The following is a 19,208-nucleotide window of genomic DNA, read 5'->3' as shown; positions in this document are numbered from 1 at the left end:
CTGTCCCCTGACTTTTGAATTAATATTAGATTGAAATATAGTCTCACTTGGCTAAGTTGTGCGGACTCTTCATTTACGTTAAGACTTCCGTGTCGAATTCTTCAAAAATACATTAATTTTGGAGAATTCAGTACATACCCGTTGTCATTTTTGAAGAGGTCCAGAAACAGTCACTCGGTAGTGAGAACCATCAATAGGATAAATGGAATGAACTAGCAAAGATGGAATGTGGTTATTAAATTTTGTTGTTTCCTCAATGTTCCTGATAAATAGCTAAATTTATATGTGTTTTCTGTTAGATAACTTGAAAGAACTTTAGCTTTAACCTCTTGATATCAGTTGATTATATTCGAAATTGATATTTCATCTTTTTGTGTTATTGTAGAGAAATATGAGAGGTTACGAGGACTCTATTTAGTGTTGTTATGATTAGAGAGGTTTGTCAGTTTATAAGTGATTTTCTATTTTCCTTTATATGTAAATTATAATATCATTTTCATGAGATCTCAGCTATTGTTTCTCTCTCACTTTCACACACAGATTTTATGTGTTTGGTAATTGGGGATGTGATGAGATCTCGAGAAAGCCATGCGCCACTCTGATATTAGTGATGTCAAATTTCTCATACCAATACACCCTTCTGAGTTGTTAAAGATTTTTATTTGCATGTGAGAATTAAAACAAGTGAGCATATATATATTTATTTGTACTGCAAAACACATGTTATTCTATTTTATTAGGCTTCTGCTAAAATTAACAGTTGTTAGTTTTTTCAATACGAAGTTTTTACAGTTTCATATTAGTGAAACAATAGAGTAAAGGATGATCTAGCAAGTTATAAATAAAAAATAAAAAAAACTATATGAAAAAATGCACACTTATCATGAACTTCAGTTCCCCGGAATTACATTTTGCATATTTAGAAATGCTTACAAATATGATATAATGTATCGTGCACATTTCAATAATCGCGTCACTAAGAAGCTATAATAGTTAAATGTAAAGCAGGGGTGTAATTATGTTAACTTAAAGATAGAACATGCGTGGACAAGCTGAAGGTAAAACTCAACATGTTCTCGAGGTCACTAGAAACCTTTTGTGTGCTTCTGCTTGATGATGTACAAAATTAAATTGTCTGAGTATACATTTGAGGTGTCTGATGTGTCCGAGTTATGTTATTTTGAATTGTCTTTCTCCTTTTTAGATCATACCAGGAAAATCTCTAGAACAACTAATGATCGTGGCTGAGTCAATAGCCCGAATGGTAGACTGGGACTATTGTCTCAGGTGAGCACTGTCCTCACGAATCTCAAATGCAATGTTGTTAGTGTTAATGTGTTGACTCATAAGGCCTGACAACAACTAGGTAAGGAAACAGGAGGTAAGTTAATGATCCGAAAGAGTTGTCTATGATAAAGTAACTATTGTAAATTGTACATAGATATAGGGATAAATTAAGAAATCCCAAGGGTCTCTCATATACCGAGAGAAGACAATCACCAACTAATGTTTGCATACCAAGATTATGAACGTGCTTCTGGGGAAGGATTGAATGAAAAAGAGAGGCCTAATGTGAGTGTCCTTAATTGGTAAGATGAAGACTACTCTATTGTTACAATCCAGTGTAAGGATAGACCAAAGCTTCTCAGTCTTGAAAGTTTTCATGGAGCATAATCTTAACTATAAGTCAAAAGATTGATGGAATTTTTTGCAATTTTCCCCCTATTTTGGTGACTTTTTTTACTCTGTTAAGTTTCGGCAAGGATGACTGAAAATTGATCCTCTCTTTTGTCCCTTTCTAAATGTTTCTTCATATAAACAAAAAAAATTGTTTTCACAATTCAATACCCTGCTGAAATGGTTGATGGTTGAATTTATTACATTAAATTCTTTAGTAAGCAAATAGTTTATTTCTTCCATTGTTGTTTGTATGTTTTTATTTGTTGAATTCATATACATTAATTTAGATTCTTATAAAGTGTGTTTCATTTCTCAAAGTTTTCTTCCTCCTATTTCATTAAGTTTATTTTTTTACTATAAAACATAGTGATTCATATATCCATATCAACTTCTTTTTGGAATGTATCTATTTCAACTTCTTTTTGGGTTGTGCTATATTTGATAGCACCTAACAACAAATATTTGATAACTAATGCGGAACAAATGATTGAAGTTTGTTAAAAGAAGAAAAATGATTTCTCTTTCTTGCCACAATTAGTATATTATTCTCACTGTTTTTTCTTGGGTACAAACATTTTGTATGTCATTGCACTATTCCTAGAATATTTATATAGCGACAATTAGTCCATATCTTTTATTGCAAGTTAAATAATTTTTCATATTTCCTGTTCTCTTCTTTTTAGGCATAGAAGAGATCAAGTTGTTTTTAAAACTAACAAATTACAAAATATACTAGAGCTATGAACTTCCTTTATGATGCATTCTTTTAGTGCAACACTCTGGCTACACATAATCTAACATGGTCCTTAATATGCCATCTCTCCCTTGGTAAAAAGCCATTACCTTTTTCTTATGAACATCTGTCTTTAATTCCTAAAAAATTGGTACTTGATCCTACTTATGTTTTACTTTTTACACTAATGAAGATCTAGCCCCATTCATCACCACTACTCTTCTATCTGTGGAATTCAATAAATGAACTCCCAAGTGTTCAAGTATGTGCCCAACCATTGCTAGTTCTTTCTTATCTATCTTAAAGTAGGCAGTACTAGCAATAGACAACCTGCTCAAGGCATCAGAAACAATATTAGCCTTACGTGGGTGGTATAGAATACTCATGTCATAATCCTTGAGTAATTATAACCACCTCATTTGTGTGCGATTGAGATCTTTCAGAGCAAATACATACTGAAGACTTATGATCAATGAATACATCGACATGAACACAATACAAATAATTACGTCATATCTTCAAAGCAAATACTACGACATCCAGCTCTAAGATATGAGTTGAAGGTGAAGAAAAACCTTTCATGTGAGGATGTCCTGGTTAAGATTTTTGAGAGGAAAGTTAACGACTTGAAAAACAAGAAGTCGTGTGTGCCAAAGCGCTATGAAGGAAATCATATCGTGCAGGGTGCTACTTTGAGGTCAAGGCCGATATGATGTCCCAATATCCATACTTTTTCCTTCTACTTTGACTACAGCTTGAGGTAATGAGTTTCTCTTTACTTGTCTTATGTTTTAGGGTCATGTGTTTTTTGTGTTCCCATGATTTCCTTATGTTATGCATGTTCGTGAAAAAATTGTGTTTAGAAGAAAATGAGTTTAGATGATTGATTATCCTCATCATGTTGTGCATTGAATGTGAATTCCCTATAGACTCCAGGAGATGATATGATGAATATGCTTTAGCTATGATTTTTAGTGTGAGTTTCCTATAGGCTCCAGGAGATGATAAAATTGTGTTTAGCATACTTTTAGCTTGGAGAAGGAAGAGCCTTCTTGATGATGAGAAATTCTAAAATTTCTTACATATTGGTTAGTTAAAGATGAGGAATTTTAAAATTTCTTACATTTTGGTTTGTTAGGTGTTGCACCTTTTTTCGTTATAGTACATTGAGTATGTTTAGCTTGGAGTTAATGTTTCTTCATCGGTTGTTGAAATTTTTATATGTTGAATCCATGAAGGGTTGCTAGTCTTGAGGTTTTTCCGTTAGAAATGTCTAGAATCTTACCCGAGGACACGTTTTCCCAAGAGGGAGATAATGAAACACCACAGAATCTAGAAGGCTAAACTAGGGCTAATTGAGAGGGCAACATCCAAAAATGGAGGAAGTTTGGGAAGACTTCACCAACCACTACCTCACCTCACATGACCATCACAAAGATTCGTGGAGGTCTAGGCAGTATCTAGGATACTCTGCACCAAAAAAGGACCCTTCCTAAAGACGGCTCGTGAAGGCTACAACAACCATGGGAAGGGTCATGATCCTAAGCTAGTCGTAAGGCGAGAAAGTGTTTGAAATTTAGCCACTCTTCCAAGAACCAAAGAAAGAACCCCGGCTCGTGGTAAGGACTACGATTCTTGCAACCTCACATGGTCATGTGGTAGTGTACTATAAGTTAAGGGTTAATTGATCTTTTCTTGTTTTAAGTCATTGTCATCATTTTCATAGAAAATTGTTTAATTTTTTGGATTTCTAATCTTTGCTAAGTTCTTTTCCTCAAAGGACAAAGTTTCATTGTATCAAGTTTGTTTCATGTATTTTTTTGGGGCATGATGTATGGGCTAGTCTCAATTTTAGTCTATTAGATTAGATTGTTACTATGTGACAAGATCTCTAGAATTTTGTTTTTCATTAATAAAATGTTTTGACTTTGAAATCTTGTTTCACTCTTATTTTTCTATTTCTCAAGTAATGAGAGTTAAATGTCTTGTATGGAATTCTTTGGTATTCTATGCGTCATGTTACATCTAGGGTGTACCCCTAGGTCTTGATAATCATGCATGGAGAAATTTTGTGAATTATTAGGGTAAAATGTGAAACGAGCATCCCCCAAAACTAGTATTTTATATGCACCAACATGTTACAAAACCCTTTGTCCTTTTTGAATATTTATATGTTTCAAATATTTAGTAAACAAGAATATTTATTTCTGAATACGTTAATTATTTCAAATCGAGTTACGTGTGGAAAAAACTTCTTGACATAACAAAGGTAGAACAACAAAATGAAAAAAAAAATTAACCAATGAACATATTTGGTGATACTATTTAAAATTGTTTGAATACAAAAATTAATTATAACCAATAAAATTAACCCAAAAGATATGGAATTTTTTTATTTACTAAATAAAATAATAATAATGTATCCTTTACTTCATCTTATTATTTCAAAATATTTATTTTGTAGGATTTCTTGATAATTTTCTTTAATGTTAAAATTCATAGTTAATTTTAGATGTATGGTTTAATCATCTTGAGAAGCTGAGAGTGAAAATATATTCAATACATAAATCAATTTATTTAAATTTGAAAGTGTAAAAGGTTTTCTTGGAAAATCGTGCAAACAAAAAACATTTTTGTAACAACAGCAATAAAAAAATGAATAATTAAATAGATCACAATCTTGCAAATAAGTAAATTTTCAGAAATTTAATAAGTGATTGAAATAAAAAATTTTGAAAAATAATTCATCGAACAAGACATACATACGACTCTCATTATATTTCAAAAATAAAACTGCTGTAGAGAATCCTCTGTCACACTTAAACATACAAAACCTAAAAGACATAAATTTTGAAGGGGACAACATGAACACAAAACACAATACTAAAAAGAAGAGATATACTAGTCCAAAGACTTTACTTGTTATTGGAGGGGTTTGAATCTTGATCACTAGCATTACATAGTGAAAGGTCATCCAACAAAGTGACAAAATCATCATCATTCAAGTTGAGTAAATCAATAAATGATGGACTTTGTGAAATGTCAGTAGAGTTCTGGTAGTTATCCATTGGAATTGATGCACCCACTGAGGGGATCTCAGCTAAAGGATCCATTTGCGGTGTCATAGAAGTAAATGGAGGATCTATAATTGGGGAAGACATCATAGATGTCATTGTTGTTGAAGGAGTTGATTGAGGGACATTTGATGTAGACGCCTCGTCACCATCATTCTTTTCCATTATTTTACGTATTAATAGAAGTTTCTTCTTAATAACGTAACTTAGATCATTGAGATAGAAAAGATTCATGTCAATGGAAATAATTTTTCCATTCAACACTTCATGCATCTCATTTGTCATTTCCTTGATCCTATTTTCCTTTCTTATCTTTAGTAGTTTTTTTTGCAACTTCTTGATTCTTTTCTTGGTGAATTCTTCCTTTGTTACCATATTTTTTGATCTCTCCACTGCTTCCAATTCTTTAAACTTTTGAAAAGTATTGATTGCTGCAACAAGATTGGGAAACACCTTAGGTTCATCACTATAAGGACTATATACGATAAGAGCCATTTCAATGTCACAAAGAGTGCTGAGTTCTTTTGCCTTTTTCAACAACCCTATGAGTCTTTTCTTGTATGAGACTTTTCTTTCCGTTTCATTTTCAATCAAAGATAATATTACTTTTTTTCTAGGCATGGCTAAAGAAGAGGTATATAAGGATATATGTGTTTGTTAAATAATGTATTTGTTGTTGTTCTTGTATTTGTAGTTGTCTTTGCCTAAGATTTACCCATGTATATATAAATAAAAAATTTGAATTCTATAATGTTTGGGTAGTTTGAATTATACAATTTCTTAATATAAACACTAACTGTTTTGGAATAAGTTTAAATGAGAGTATATTATCTTGAACTTGATGTTGTTTTTTGATTTGGTTTAATACTAGCAAAATTTTTTGAGTTGATCTTTTCATATAAGGAAAAGAATTAGTGTTGTTTAAGTTTGAATAAGTAGTATCCATAGTACATGGTCATAAGTTTATAGAAAATAGGTTTCTTGTAGAATTCCATTACTATTTTATCCAATTTTGGAAGAAATTATATTTAGTATAAATTTTAAACTACTTTCAAATATATCATAAACTAAATCCTACCTAATTTTGTTTTTATTAATATATGATATACAACAACCTATTACTTGAAGCTAAGTGAAATATTTTCCTAAATTAGTTTGAAGGTAAATCAATGTTCCATTATTGTACTAATACTAATCAAAATAATTTATTTGCTTATAATTGAAAATAAAAAGATAAATTTTATTATTTTAAAGAAATGATTTGTCATGACCAGAGTTATCAAATCTTAATGCCCAAATTATAATAATCCACTAGTGTAACAACCCGTTAAATTTACTTGTTCTATTTATGAGACACTTATAAATTTCCTTGCGGTATAATTATGAACTCTGTTCCCTATGCAACTAGTGACAAAAGAATAGGTTTAAAGTGAACAGTCCATATATTTTTATGGGACACAATTAAGTTGACATCAATGGAAGTGTTTAAACTTGAAATCATAAGGTGGTAGTTTAGTCTATAGTTAAAATTGACATAGTGTATATATGTTTTAAGTTATGTTAAAGGTATTCTTGCCTATAAATGCAATTAAACATTGAGGTGCTTTCTGTACTTCACTAAGTTAGTAGGTGACAAGTAGGTGCATCACCTACATTGACTTATTGACATGCTAAAGGACCAAGTACGTTCATCACCTACTAAGACACATTTGACCATGTTATTGGGCCAAGTACACTACCTATATTTGACCCAAGTTGAATAAAATATAATGGAAAAATACACAGCCAAGGCCCAATCTTTCCAAGTCCACAAGAAATATTTTGAATGGACAAGTAGGTGCATCACCTAATTAAATGTGATGGTTGCAGATGAAGTATAAGAAAGGTGGAAAGAGATAAACCTATCAAGGTCAAAAATATTACATAAATATCTCATTTTTCTCTTATCCAAATTTTAAGCTCTCAAATTCATATATTTATCTCTTTCTCTTAAGATGAAGCAACCACCCAATTTTCCCATTAAGGGTTCTAACTATTTTCACCTAGTTTCTTCCAAAGCAGCCACTAGATCACCTTCTCTCCTCTATTGTTTCAAGTATATTAGACAGTTCTTCAAAGGGAGTGAACTAGAGGTAGCTATATGTGTTGGAAGCCAAGGTTTTGTCACTCTCTTCCAAAGAATAAGAGAAGGTTACAAAAATAGTAATTGAAGGAGAATAACATATATAGATAGCGAAGGTAACGCCGTTGCCAAAACCTATAATTATTTGTTTACTTATGAATTCATGACTTACTTTTTTATTACAACTCAAGGGATATTAATTTAAAACCACAAATTCATGTATTTTGATTATTTTTCTGTGTTATAGACTGTTATTGTAATTAATTTTTTATGGGAGGTCATAGAGGTACATAGAGAATGATTGCGGAAAGTTTTAACGTCAGATTTATAAGCTATGGTGATGCACCATTAAATTAATGTTTTTGTTAAGTAACTGCACATTTCATGGAAAGGTTGTTACTAAATAACTATAACAGACAGAATTTGTGTCACAACAGGAATCTAGAACCCAGACGAGACCGGCGTTGTTGACCTCTCAGAGGTCGCAAACAAGCCTATTTACGTCATACCTGCTTTACATAGGTTAATTTTAGCGGAAAATTTGAAACTTTTTGTTATTTAAACATGATTGCTAAGCATTCTTAACATTTTATAATCGTTCATCATCAACCATCTAATATTAAGGAAATAAAGAACTGAGAGAAATAGTTCATTATGTCTTAATTGTAAAATTGCCAAAATGGCCCAATACAAAGTATGAACCAAAACAGGAAAGAAACGCTAGTGGAACATGCTCCACTATCTCAACTCTAAAGCTACGCTAGAATATAAAACAATAACATCCTTTAAAGCATGAGGACCTACCAAACTCTGGATGAATGCTGACGTCCGTATAGCTGCAACAAAGATCCTGCAACTCTATCGACCACCTGTGTTTGCACCTAAAATAGTATAGATTTTTAGGGTTAGTACACACTTGTACAAAATATGGGTATATTCAAGCACACACAATGGTTGGGGGTATGCCAATGCACTTGGCCACTTAGTGTATCTTACACTCACACTTAACCCTCCAAGGGTTCATCAATTCATTACATACATTATAGTTCCACTTATTTTTGAACATATGTTAGAGTTAGGTGTCTATACATACAAGCAATGGGGCTTCATTTGATGTTTGCTAAGTGATTATTACTTTCCTAAGATTATGTCCTACAAGACTTATGCATCTTGTATATCTATGTCGTGATCTTAATTTTTCATCTAAGTAAATGACATTATTCTTGGATATTTTACTCACGTATGACTTATGCATCAATGCGTAGATTTGTGCAAGGGAACCCAAATCTTGGATCACTTGGATATCATTTATATTTTTCATTAATTTTATTTCTAATATTCATAACACTAGACTCTAAATTAAATCTCAACATTTACATTGGAGGATTAATTTTCTATTTTAATTTCACTCTTAGATAACTGAATGGTTGGGGGTTCGAGCCCCCACAACCCCTTTGATTTTAAGAGTTAAATTCGGTACAATAGAGAGGTTGTGGGTTCGAACCCCCACGCCCCCCCTTATTTATTTTAAAAATTTCGCTGACGAGGCTGTGGGGTGGTGGGTTTGAACCCCCACATCCCCTCTATCTTTATTTTATTTAAATTGACGAGTGACAGTGAGGTTGTTGGATCGAATCCCCACGGCCACACTTTGTTTCCTTGTTATTTCGACTCTCCCTTCAGCGCTGAGGTCGTGGGTTCTATCCCCACACCTTGCATTTTCTTTTTTCATTATTTCCTCTCCCTTCGCGCGTATTGGGAGGTCGTGGGTTCAAATCCCACGCCTCCCATTCACTAGTTTACATAATTTTTCTCCTTCTCCTCCCCATAGGTCGCGAGTTTAATCCCCCCCAGCCCTATTTTCCTTATTTTTTTGCGAAAATAGGAGCTAGGATCGATTCCCTTCCAGCCCCCATTTTCCTTTTTCATTGCCTCACAAAACCAGTAGCTAAGGGGTTCGATTCCCCTTAGGTTCATCACGTTTTTCTCTTATTTTTCAGCATGCTAAACATTTGAGGTCTTGGGTTCAATTCCCATTGACCTCACTTATTTATTTCCCTTTCTAAAAACCCATAATTTAACCTTCTGGAGAGTATGCAATCTGGAAATTATTTTCTTATCATTCTACATTCATTTTTAGTCACCTCTTTCATGAGTTTACTTAGCTAAAAGAATGTTATTCAACCCAAGATTCTTCATTATAATGAACACCACATTGCACACCCATTACACACATAGAATACACCAAAACACATGAATATTCGACCCAAAAATAGTGGCTAAAGCCTCTGCCACGATGCACACACAACACCAATTTTTGGTTACACTTCGAATAATGTTTTCATAATCACATAAAACATGTTCACAGTTAATATAAATACGTCAATCATGCCTATGTATAGAAGCACAACATACCCATGCTACGAATTCGTTTGGGAGCTAAGGACAAGGACATACAAAGGGGAACAACCTTAGTATTCAAGAGCTTGAGAAACGTTATAAGGAAAGTACTCTTGGAGAATGAATTCCAGGAGAGAAACCCATTCCTTTTGATGTTGTTCAAGTGTGAAGCTGCTTCCCGAAAACTCCTCCAAATCAAGCCATATTCACTTCAACGCACACCCCACTCGATGAACCCTTTCTTAGCCTTGACGTTTTGATTACTTTGTCTTTTACTTAAAAATTCTTGTGAGTTCTTCAAGTGTGAAAAACTCTTGATGTACTTTCTGGTTTTTGTTGTGTTTTGAAAAATAACGTGAGAGAGACAGATTGACCTGTCCGTCTATGATCTCAGCACGTACATCCTCATAAGATAAGTCTTCACCAACCCCCAAACCATCAATAAGTAGGATTGATGTTGGATCACCTAGGCACTTTTTGAACACAGAGACATGAAAGACTAGATGAACAGAAGCTAGTTCTGTAGGCAATGCTAACTCATAGGCCACCTCACCCACACGTTGTAGAATCTCATATGGCCCAACATATCTCGAAGTCAGCTTCCATTTTTCTACCAAATCTCATCACCCCTTTCATAGGCAATATTTTCATGTAAACCTAGTAACGAACATCAAACTCTAAGGGTCGTTTTCTGTTATCAGCATATGACTTCTGCCGACTGTAAGTAGTAGTCAACCTGTCCCTAATCACTCTAACCTTCTCTAAGGCCTCATGAATGATCTCCAGACCAAAAATGGATTACTCTCCAACCTTGAACCACCCAACTGGAGATCTAAACCTCCTACCATACTTTGCCCCAAACGGTGCCATCCAAATGCTGGAGTGATAGCTATTATTATACGAAAACTCTATCAAAGGCAGATGGTCATCCCAGGTACCTCTAAAGTCGATCACACACGCTCTCAACATGTCCTCCAATGTCTGAATGTGTGCTCTGTCTTCCCATCTGTCTGATGATGAAATGCAGTGATAAGCTTCACCTGCGTGCCCAAGCTCTTCTGGAATATCTCCAGAAATGAGAAGTACACTGATCTCCTCTATCTGAAACAATAGACAAGGGAATCACAACCATCTCACAATGTCATCGATATAAAATCTTACATAATCCTCAGCTCTGTAGGTAGACTTCACAGGGATAAAGTGAGCAGACTTTGACAATCTGTCTATAATAACCCATATGGAGTCATGTTGTCTCTTACTTCTCGGAAGACCAACCACGAAGTCCATATTAATAGCCTCCCATTTCCCCGCCGGAACCTCAATAAACTGAGTTAGACCACCAGGCTTAAGATGCTCTTGCTTGACTTTTGGACAATTAGGACACTTAGACACATATCTTCCAATGTCCTTCTTCATGCCCTCCTACCAATAGATCTGCCTAAGATTATGATACATCTTGGTGGAACCTGGATGTATGGAATAGCTAGAACCATGGGCCTCTCTCACAATCCTGGTCCGTAAACAATCTACATTTGGTACACACAACATGTCCTTGTATCTAAGTATGCCATCATTTCCCAAGGTGAAAGACTCATTCATTTTTAACAACACTGATTCTTTCGGCTCCATCAACATAGAATCAAAATGCTGACCCTTCTTGACTTCAACTATCAGGGATGATTCCGAACTAGGGTGAACTGAAACACCCCTTATCTGTGTACCTCTTTTTCCAACTCCTTCTTCTCTTCCTCAATGTGGGTTGTACTCCCGAAGCTAATCCTACTCAAAGCATCAACCACAACATTAGCCTTACCAGGATGGTATTGCACATTCATGTCATAATCCTTCAACAGCTACAACCACTTGCGCTGACGTAGATTCAACTCCCTCTGTGTGAACACGTACTAGAGACTCTTATGATCCGTGAATACATCCACATGCAATTCATACATATAATGCCTCCACAGTTTCAATGTAAACACCATACCAACTCTAAGTCATGAGTGGGATTATTCTTTTCATTAACCTTGAGTTGTGTGGAATCATAGGCTATAAACTTACCAACCTGCATAAGAACACAACCGAAACCAACTCTAGATGAATCATTAAAAACTGTGTAATTCTCACCACACTTAGGTAGAGTAAGCACCAGGGCTGAAGTGATTCTGTCCTTGAGATCCTGGAAACTCTTCTCATAAGTCTCCTTCCATTCAAACTTGTCTTTCTTCTTCCTAAAAGTTGTAAGTGGGGCAGCAATGGAAGAAAAGCCCTCCACAAACCTGTGGTAGTAACCACCCAATCCTAGAAAGCTACGGATATCACTGGGAGTACGGAGCTTTGGCCAGTTCTTAACAACTTCAGTCTTCTTGGGGTCCACCTCTACACCTTGATCGGACACAACATGGCCTAGGAAGGTCATTGATCTCAGCAAGAATTCACACTTGCTAAATTTGGCATACAATTGGTGTTGTCTAAGTAGCTGCAACATTAGTCTCGAATGTTGTTCATGCTCTTCCTTGGTCTTATAGTAGATGAGAATGTCATCAATGAATACTATGACAAAAGAGTCAAGGTAATCAAGGAAGACCCTGTTCATGAGATCAATAAATTCCGCAGGTGTATTCGTGAAACCAAATGACATGACTAGAAACTCATAGTGACCATAGCGGGTAAGAAAGGCTGTCTTTGGGGTATCTCCATCCCTAACCCTAAGTTGATGGTACCCTGAAAGAAGATCAATCTTAGAGAAGAAACTAGACCCTTGAAGTTGATTGAACAAATTATCTATTCTGTGGAGTGGATACTTATTCTTTATAGTGACTTTGTTGACCTGCCGATAATCGATACACATTATAAGGGTCCCATCTTTCTTCTTTATTGACAACACAAGAGCGCCCCAAGGGTATATCCTTGGATGAATGAAACCCTTATCAGTGAGATCTTTTAACTACAACTTTAACTCTTTGGGTTCTGCTGGAGCCATTCGATAAGTAAAGATTGGGATTGGTTTAGTATCGGGTTTGAAGTCGTTACCAAAGTCAATCTCTCGAAGGGGTTCACTACAGGCACTGCGTCTATGGAAGGAATGCCATGATCTAAATCATTAACAATCAAGTTCGCACACATAGTCTTACAACTTACAACTATTTGGCAATCCTTGTATACCCTATCAGTTCTTACACTTTATCCTAAAGGCGTACTAACCACTATAGGATCATACAGAAGTTCAGGCAGTATTTCAAAAGTAACGGAAAACAAAGGAGTTACAAAGGAAAGCGTAGAGCCTGGACCAAGTAAAGCATAAACAGAAGTTGAGCATAGTTGCAGCATACCTGTTACCACATAAGGACTTCTCCTACTCCTTCCTGCTCTTCAAGGCATAGAATCTGTTCCTCTTCGGAGGCTCAGCTGCTGCTGCACCCGGTGGGTTAGGCCTAGGCTGAGCATTACCTCCCTTCTGACCTCTGTTCTGTGGACAAACTCTGACCATGTGTCCCCTCTTACCAAAACTGAAGCAGGAATTTCTGCCTTGTCTGCACTCTCCACTGTGAGCTCGGCCACTCTTAGCACAGTTCTTCTTAAGAAGTTGCATCTGACCTCCATTTCCCTTCTAGGGCTCAGGTCAGCCTTCTTTAGGTTTAGCACCCCTCTTAGGATTTGAATTCCCAAAACTCTGTTGCCCCTTTTTGAATCTTGGTTGCTCATGGACGCCAAAATTATTTCTGTGGCCTCCATGACTAGAACCTGCCTGATCTTAAGACCTAGGCCTCCTAACATCAAGAATACCTCTCTTTCTGCGGTTTTCTTCTACCTGCTGGACAAAACCATCAGCCTGGAAAGGTCAATTTTATGATGGAGCATCAAAGATCGACACTCCTCCTCCAGATCTCTATTGATTCCTATGAGAAACCTGCCCATCTCATCCCTGCTATTAGAAACGAGGGAAGTAGCATACCTGGATGATTTCAAAAAAGCTCAGTATTCTCCTCGTTCTTGCTATTAAATACTAGGGGAAAGTAACATACCTTGATAGCTTAACAAAATTCAGGGAATACTCACTAACTTTCATAGATCCTTGCATAAGGTTGATGAACTCCTCAACGTTGGCCTCCCTCATCTCTCTGGGGAAGAATCTCTCCAAAAATGTTGTCTTGAACAGCTCCCATGTGACTGGCACTCCACCTAAGACACGACTATCTTGCCATATCGTGCACCAAGTGTGTGCAACATCCTTGAGCTGATAGGAAGATAGCTCAGCCTTCTCAATATCAGTGGCCCCCATAGCCACCAGGATCTTATGCACCTCATGTACAAACTCATGAGGATCCTCCGATGTCGTAGCCCCTGTGAATATGGGAGGGTTAATCCTCGTGAAATCTCACAGTATGTCAGCCATGCTGCGAACCGGTGGGTTCTCCCTCTGAACATCATGCCGGATGACTTGGGCAGCCATAGCCTGAGCCTGAATTTTGATGGCCTGTTTCATCTGGGTCAAAGATGCCCTCACCTCAACATCGGTAAACCCAGCTGGGTTAACTGGCATGCCACTCCTTCAGCTAGGGACTGGGGTGTAACTCGTTGGCCCGAGCAGTTGCCCCCCTTCTCATCTGACCAATAGCCCTCCTAGGGTTCATTCTCTGAAAAAAAAAACAGGGGTTGATGTTATACATGCTCATAACACCAAGAACTTAAACATTAGGAAAAGCACAATAAGATTAGAAGAAGGGAAAATTTCCTACGCATCATGTAATCTCTAATTTAGGAGAGTGGTGCACTTCACTACCATGACTTAGAAACTACTTAATGTGGTTGATGTGAACTCATTGTTCTCGAAATTTAACCTAGTACTTTGATACAAACTTTGTCACGACTAGAATTTAGACCCCAGACAAGACCGGCATCGTTGACCTATCAGAGGTCGCAAACAAGCCTACTTACGTCATACTTGCTTTACATAGCTTAATTTTAGCGGAAAATTTGAAACTTTTTGTACATTAAACATGCTTGCTAAAAATTCTTAACATTTTATAATTGTTCATCATCAACTATCTAATATGAAAGAAATAAACAACTGAAACAAATAGTTCATTAAGTCTTAACTGTATAATTGACAAAATGGCCAATTAAAAAGTTTGAATCAAAAAAGGAAAGAAACGCTAGTGGATCATGCTCCACTAGCTCAATTCTGAAACTACGCTAGAGTATAAAACGGTAGCATCATCGAAAGCATAAGGACCTATCAAACACCGGATGAATGCTGACATCCGGATAGCTGCAACAAAGATCCTGCAAATCTATCGACCACCTGTGTCTGCACCTAAAAAAGTATAAATTTATAGGGTTAGTACACACTTGTAATAAGTATGTGTATATGCAAGCACACACCAAGGACATGCATGAGAAAGAACAGCTCTTTCCTAACGACATGATTTTTGGAATTCAAGTCAGTAGATTTGCCAAATTGAGATTAGGAAGGTCATGCCATGACATTAACATGCATTAGTATAAATATCGTAATGCACACAACATATAACATCTTCATATAACACATATCATAGCACATAACATATAGCACCTTGCTTCTTTATTTTCATTCATTCATATTCCATGAGACGTGGGAATCATGGACTTGACATTAAGACTTTACAAAATAAGGGCCAAACATTTGGTACTTCAACACAGAGTCTGCTTCATTCATTCATACGTACATCATTTCATTTCATTCATAAGACAGTGTGAACACCAGCTATACCTAGGATGTAGTTTATGACTTTCATTGGGTTTGTTGTGCAATGATCAGGATTAACCTAATGTCATTACCCGAGTCTAGCTCTCCTCTTTATTATCCTATGTTAACACCTTTGGCATCATTCATTTCATTATGTGCTTCATTTGAGGCTGCCTCATTCATTCATTGGGAACATAACTTTAATCGACATATATCATCTGAGCATCATGAAATTTAGTGTCTCCCCCACACCGAAAAGAGGTGGAATCACCGGCCAAAGTGACCCAATAAACATGCTAGAGTTCATGGGAAATTTAACCCCGCCAGATCCCTATATTGGCAGTATAGGTTCAAAGACTAGGAGATGTATGGATACCCATACCCGGCAAGTGGACAGTCTCATCTAGTGAGAGTTACGTGAACCTTCGCCCTTCCCAAAAAAAGACATCACCGCTCATAGCTAGCCTACCGGTGCTCAGTATAAAGTTTCATTACGTTCAACTCATACGTCCTGGAAGTTGACTTCTAATATGAGGAAAGTATAGCTCATTAGGTGATATCTCATATCATCATTAGTATTAAGTGTGTTTATGTCAATACCTTCATTATAGTATTCATAGAGACTGGTCTCTTCAATATGTTACACTCTTCTTGGTGAGTATGTATTGGTAACATTAATTTAGGCTCACTTGAGATTGCTCTAATCATATTCATTAGCCTCATGTCATGTTGTCACCACATTCGTCATTATTACCACCTTTTCTTTTCATAGTTACTCACCTCTTATTACGTGAATGCTTATTTCATAAATTCATAGTTTATCTCATCTTATGCCAATGCACTTGGCCACTTAGTGTATCTTACACTCATACTTACCCTCCTAGGGTTCATTGTTTCATAACATACATCTTAGGTCCAGTTATTTTTGAACGTATGTTTGACTTATGGGTCTATATATACAAGCCATGGGGTGCCATTCATAGTTTGCTAAGTGATTATTACTTTCCTAAGATTATGTAGTCCGGGACTAATGTCTCTCGTATATATATGCCAATATCTTAATTTTTGATCTAAGTAGATGGAAATATTCTTGGATATTTTAACTCACGTATGACTTATGCATCAATATAGAAATTTGGTCAAGGGAACCAAAATCTTGGATCACTTGGATATCATTTATATTTTTCATTAATTTTATTTCTAATATTCATAACGTTTGACTCTAAATTAAATCTCAACGTTTAAAGTGAAGGATTAATTTTCTATTTTAATTTCACTCTTAGATAACCGAGTGGTTAGGAGTTCGAGCCCCCAAAAACCCTTTGATTTTTAGAGTTAAATTCGCTACAATAGGGAGGTTGTGGGTTCGAACCCCCACAGCCCCCTTTTATAAAAAAAATTTCGCTGAGAAGGCTGTGAGGTGGTGGGTTCGAACCTCCACAGCCCCTCTATCTTTATTTTATTTAAATGGGCGAGTGGCAGTGAGGTTGTGGGATCGAATCCCCACAGTGTCACTTTATTTTCTTGTTATTTCGCCTCTTCCTTCAGCGCTAAGGTCGTGGGTTTGAGCCCCAGGCCTCGCATTTTATTTTTTTCATTATTTCATCTCCCTTTGCGCGTACTAGGAGGTCATGGGTTCAAATCCCACGCCTCCCATTTACTTGTTTACTTAATTTTTCTCCTTCTCCGTATAGGTTGCGAGTTCGATCCCCCCCATCCGCATTTCCCTTATTTTTTCGCGAAAAAAGAGATAGGATCGAATTCCCTCCAGCCCCCATTTTTATTTTTCTTTGCCTCAAGAAAAACATAGCTAAGGGGTTTGATTCCCCTTTGATCCTTCACGTTTTTCTCTCATTATTCAGCCTTCTCAACATGTGAGGTCTTGGGTTCAATCCCATTGACCTCACTTATTTATATCAATTTTTCAAAAACCATAATTTAACCTTATGGGGGAGTATGAAATCTGGAAATTTTTTTCTTATCATTCTTCACTCATTTTAGTCACCTCTTTCATGAGTTCACTAAGCTAAAAGAGTGTTATTCAACCCAAAATTATTCATTATAATGAACACCACATTCCACACACATTACACACATAAAATACACAAAAAAAACATGAATGTTCGACCCTAAACAGTGGCTAAAGCCACTGCCCACGATGCACACACAACACCAATTTTTGGTTACACTTTAAATATTGTTTTCGTAGTTTCCCTCACATAAAACATGTTCACACTTAATATAAATACGTCAGTATTGCCTAAGTCTAGAAGTACAACATTCCCATCCTTCAAATTTGTTTAAGAGCTCAGGACAAGGACATATAAAGGGGAATAAGCTTATTTTTCAAGAGCTTCATAAAAGTTAGAAGGAAAGTTCTCGTGGAGAAAGAATTCCGGGAGAGAAACCCATTCCTTTTGATGTTGTTCAAGTGTGTAGCTGCTGCCCAGAAACTCCTCCAAACCACGCCATATTCACTTCAACGCACACCCCACTCGACGAACACTCTCTTAGCATTCACGTTCTGATTACTTTGTCTTTTGCTTAAAAATGCTTGTGAGTTCTTCAAGTGTGAAGAACTCTTGATGTATTTTCTGGTTTTTATTTTGTTTGGCAGAATAACATGAGAGACAGATTGAGAACGTCAGAGAGAGTTGAGAAACGTGAGAGAGAGAGTTATTAGGATTAGGAGATTAAATTCAAGACTTAGTCAATGTAGGATTTAATTAACTTAATAAAAATATGATTTATTTTAATTAACACGTTAAAGGACCATTTTACCCTTAATGAATAGATTTTAATTGATTATTAAATCATCAATTCCTTCTCCTAGTGGGGCTCAAAAACGAGTTGCAACCCATTTGCGAAATGGATCACTCTGAGTCGCCCCAAATTTGAAAAGCTCTTTCAGTTAAATTAATTTAATAATTTATTAATTCCTTAGGGTAATTACAATATTACCCTTGGCCTAGAAATAACATTTGACCCGTGGACCGTCAAAACATAAAATTTCTTCTTTTAAGTCTGGTAAAGACTCCTTTGATTAAATCGTTGTTTTTCCGAGCCTTACTTGGTTTGTTTCAACCTTTACAAGCCCAACTAACTCCACAAGTTAGTTGACTTGATCGTAGTAAGGGTTCTAAGGTCTGGTTCTACGCGTATCAATCTGTGTGAGGCTTGGTTTAATCGCAAGCATTGTTGATACCCGAAGTCTTGATATTATTCATTTTTAGGGTAGTTAAAATTTGTGCAAGGAAACAATCAATTAGAAATATTAAGGGATGGCTACTGTTTTGATGAGATAAAATAATCCGAGTTGATTGGTATGTTGATATTATTAGCCTTAATGATTGGGTTTTGTAGATGAAGACAATGACGTTAAATGACAGGTTGACACTTTGTAAGCTATACGAATTGGAAATTGAGACATGTAATACTATTCAATTTCCTTTTTCTTTGGCATTAACCCAA

The 19,208-nt window shown here is 36.0% G+C and overlaps 1 protein-coding gene and 1 non-coding gene across 2 annotated transcripts; one reads left to right on the top strand and one right to left on the bottom strand.

The window, feature by feature from the left end:
• Positions 1 to 561: 561 nt before the first annotated feature.
• Positions 562 to 638, top strand: LOC114074569. Its single transcript, XR_003574989.1, has one exon. It is a non-coding gene; the product is annotated as a small nucleolar RNA Z221/R21b (small nucleolar RNA).
• Positions 639 to 5,328: 4,690 nt separating this feature from the next.
• Positions 5,329 to 5,982, bottom strand: LOC107032758 (agamous-like MADS-box protein AGL80). The gene has a single exon (XM_015234320.1). It carries the CDS (start codon positions 5,980 to 5,982, stop codon positions 5,329 to 5,331), a length of 654 nt encoding a protein of 217 aa, XP_015089806.1.
• Positions 5,983 to 19,208: the final 13,226 nt, after the last annotated feature.

This window comes from Solanum pennellii, chromosome 10, assembly GCF_001406875.1.
Source record: "Solanum pennellii chromosome 10, SPENNV200".
Lineage (NCBI taxonomy): Eukaryota > Viridiplantae > Streptophyta > Magnoliopsida > Solanales > Solanaceae > Solanum > Solanum pennellii.
Note: the sequence above shows the minus strand (reverse complement) of the source record. Positions and strands in the feature narration are given on the sequence as shown.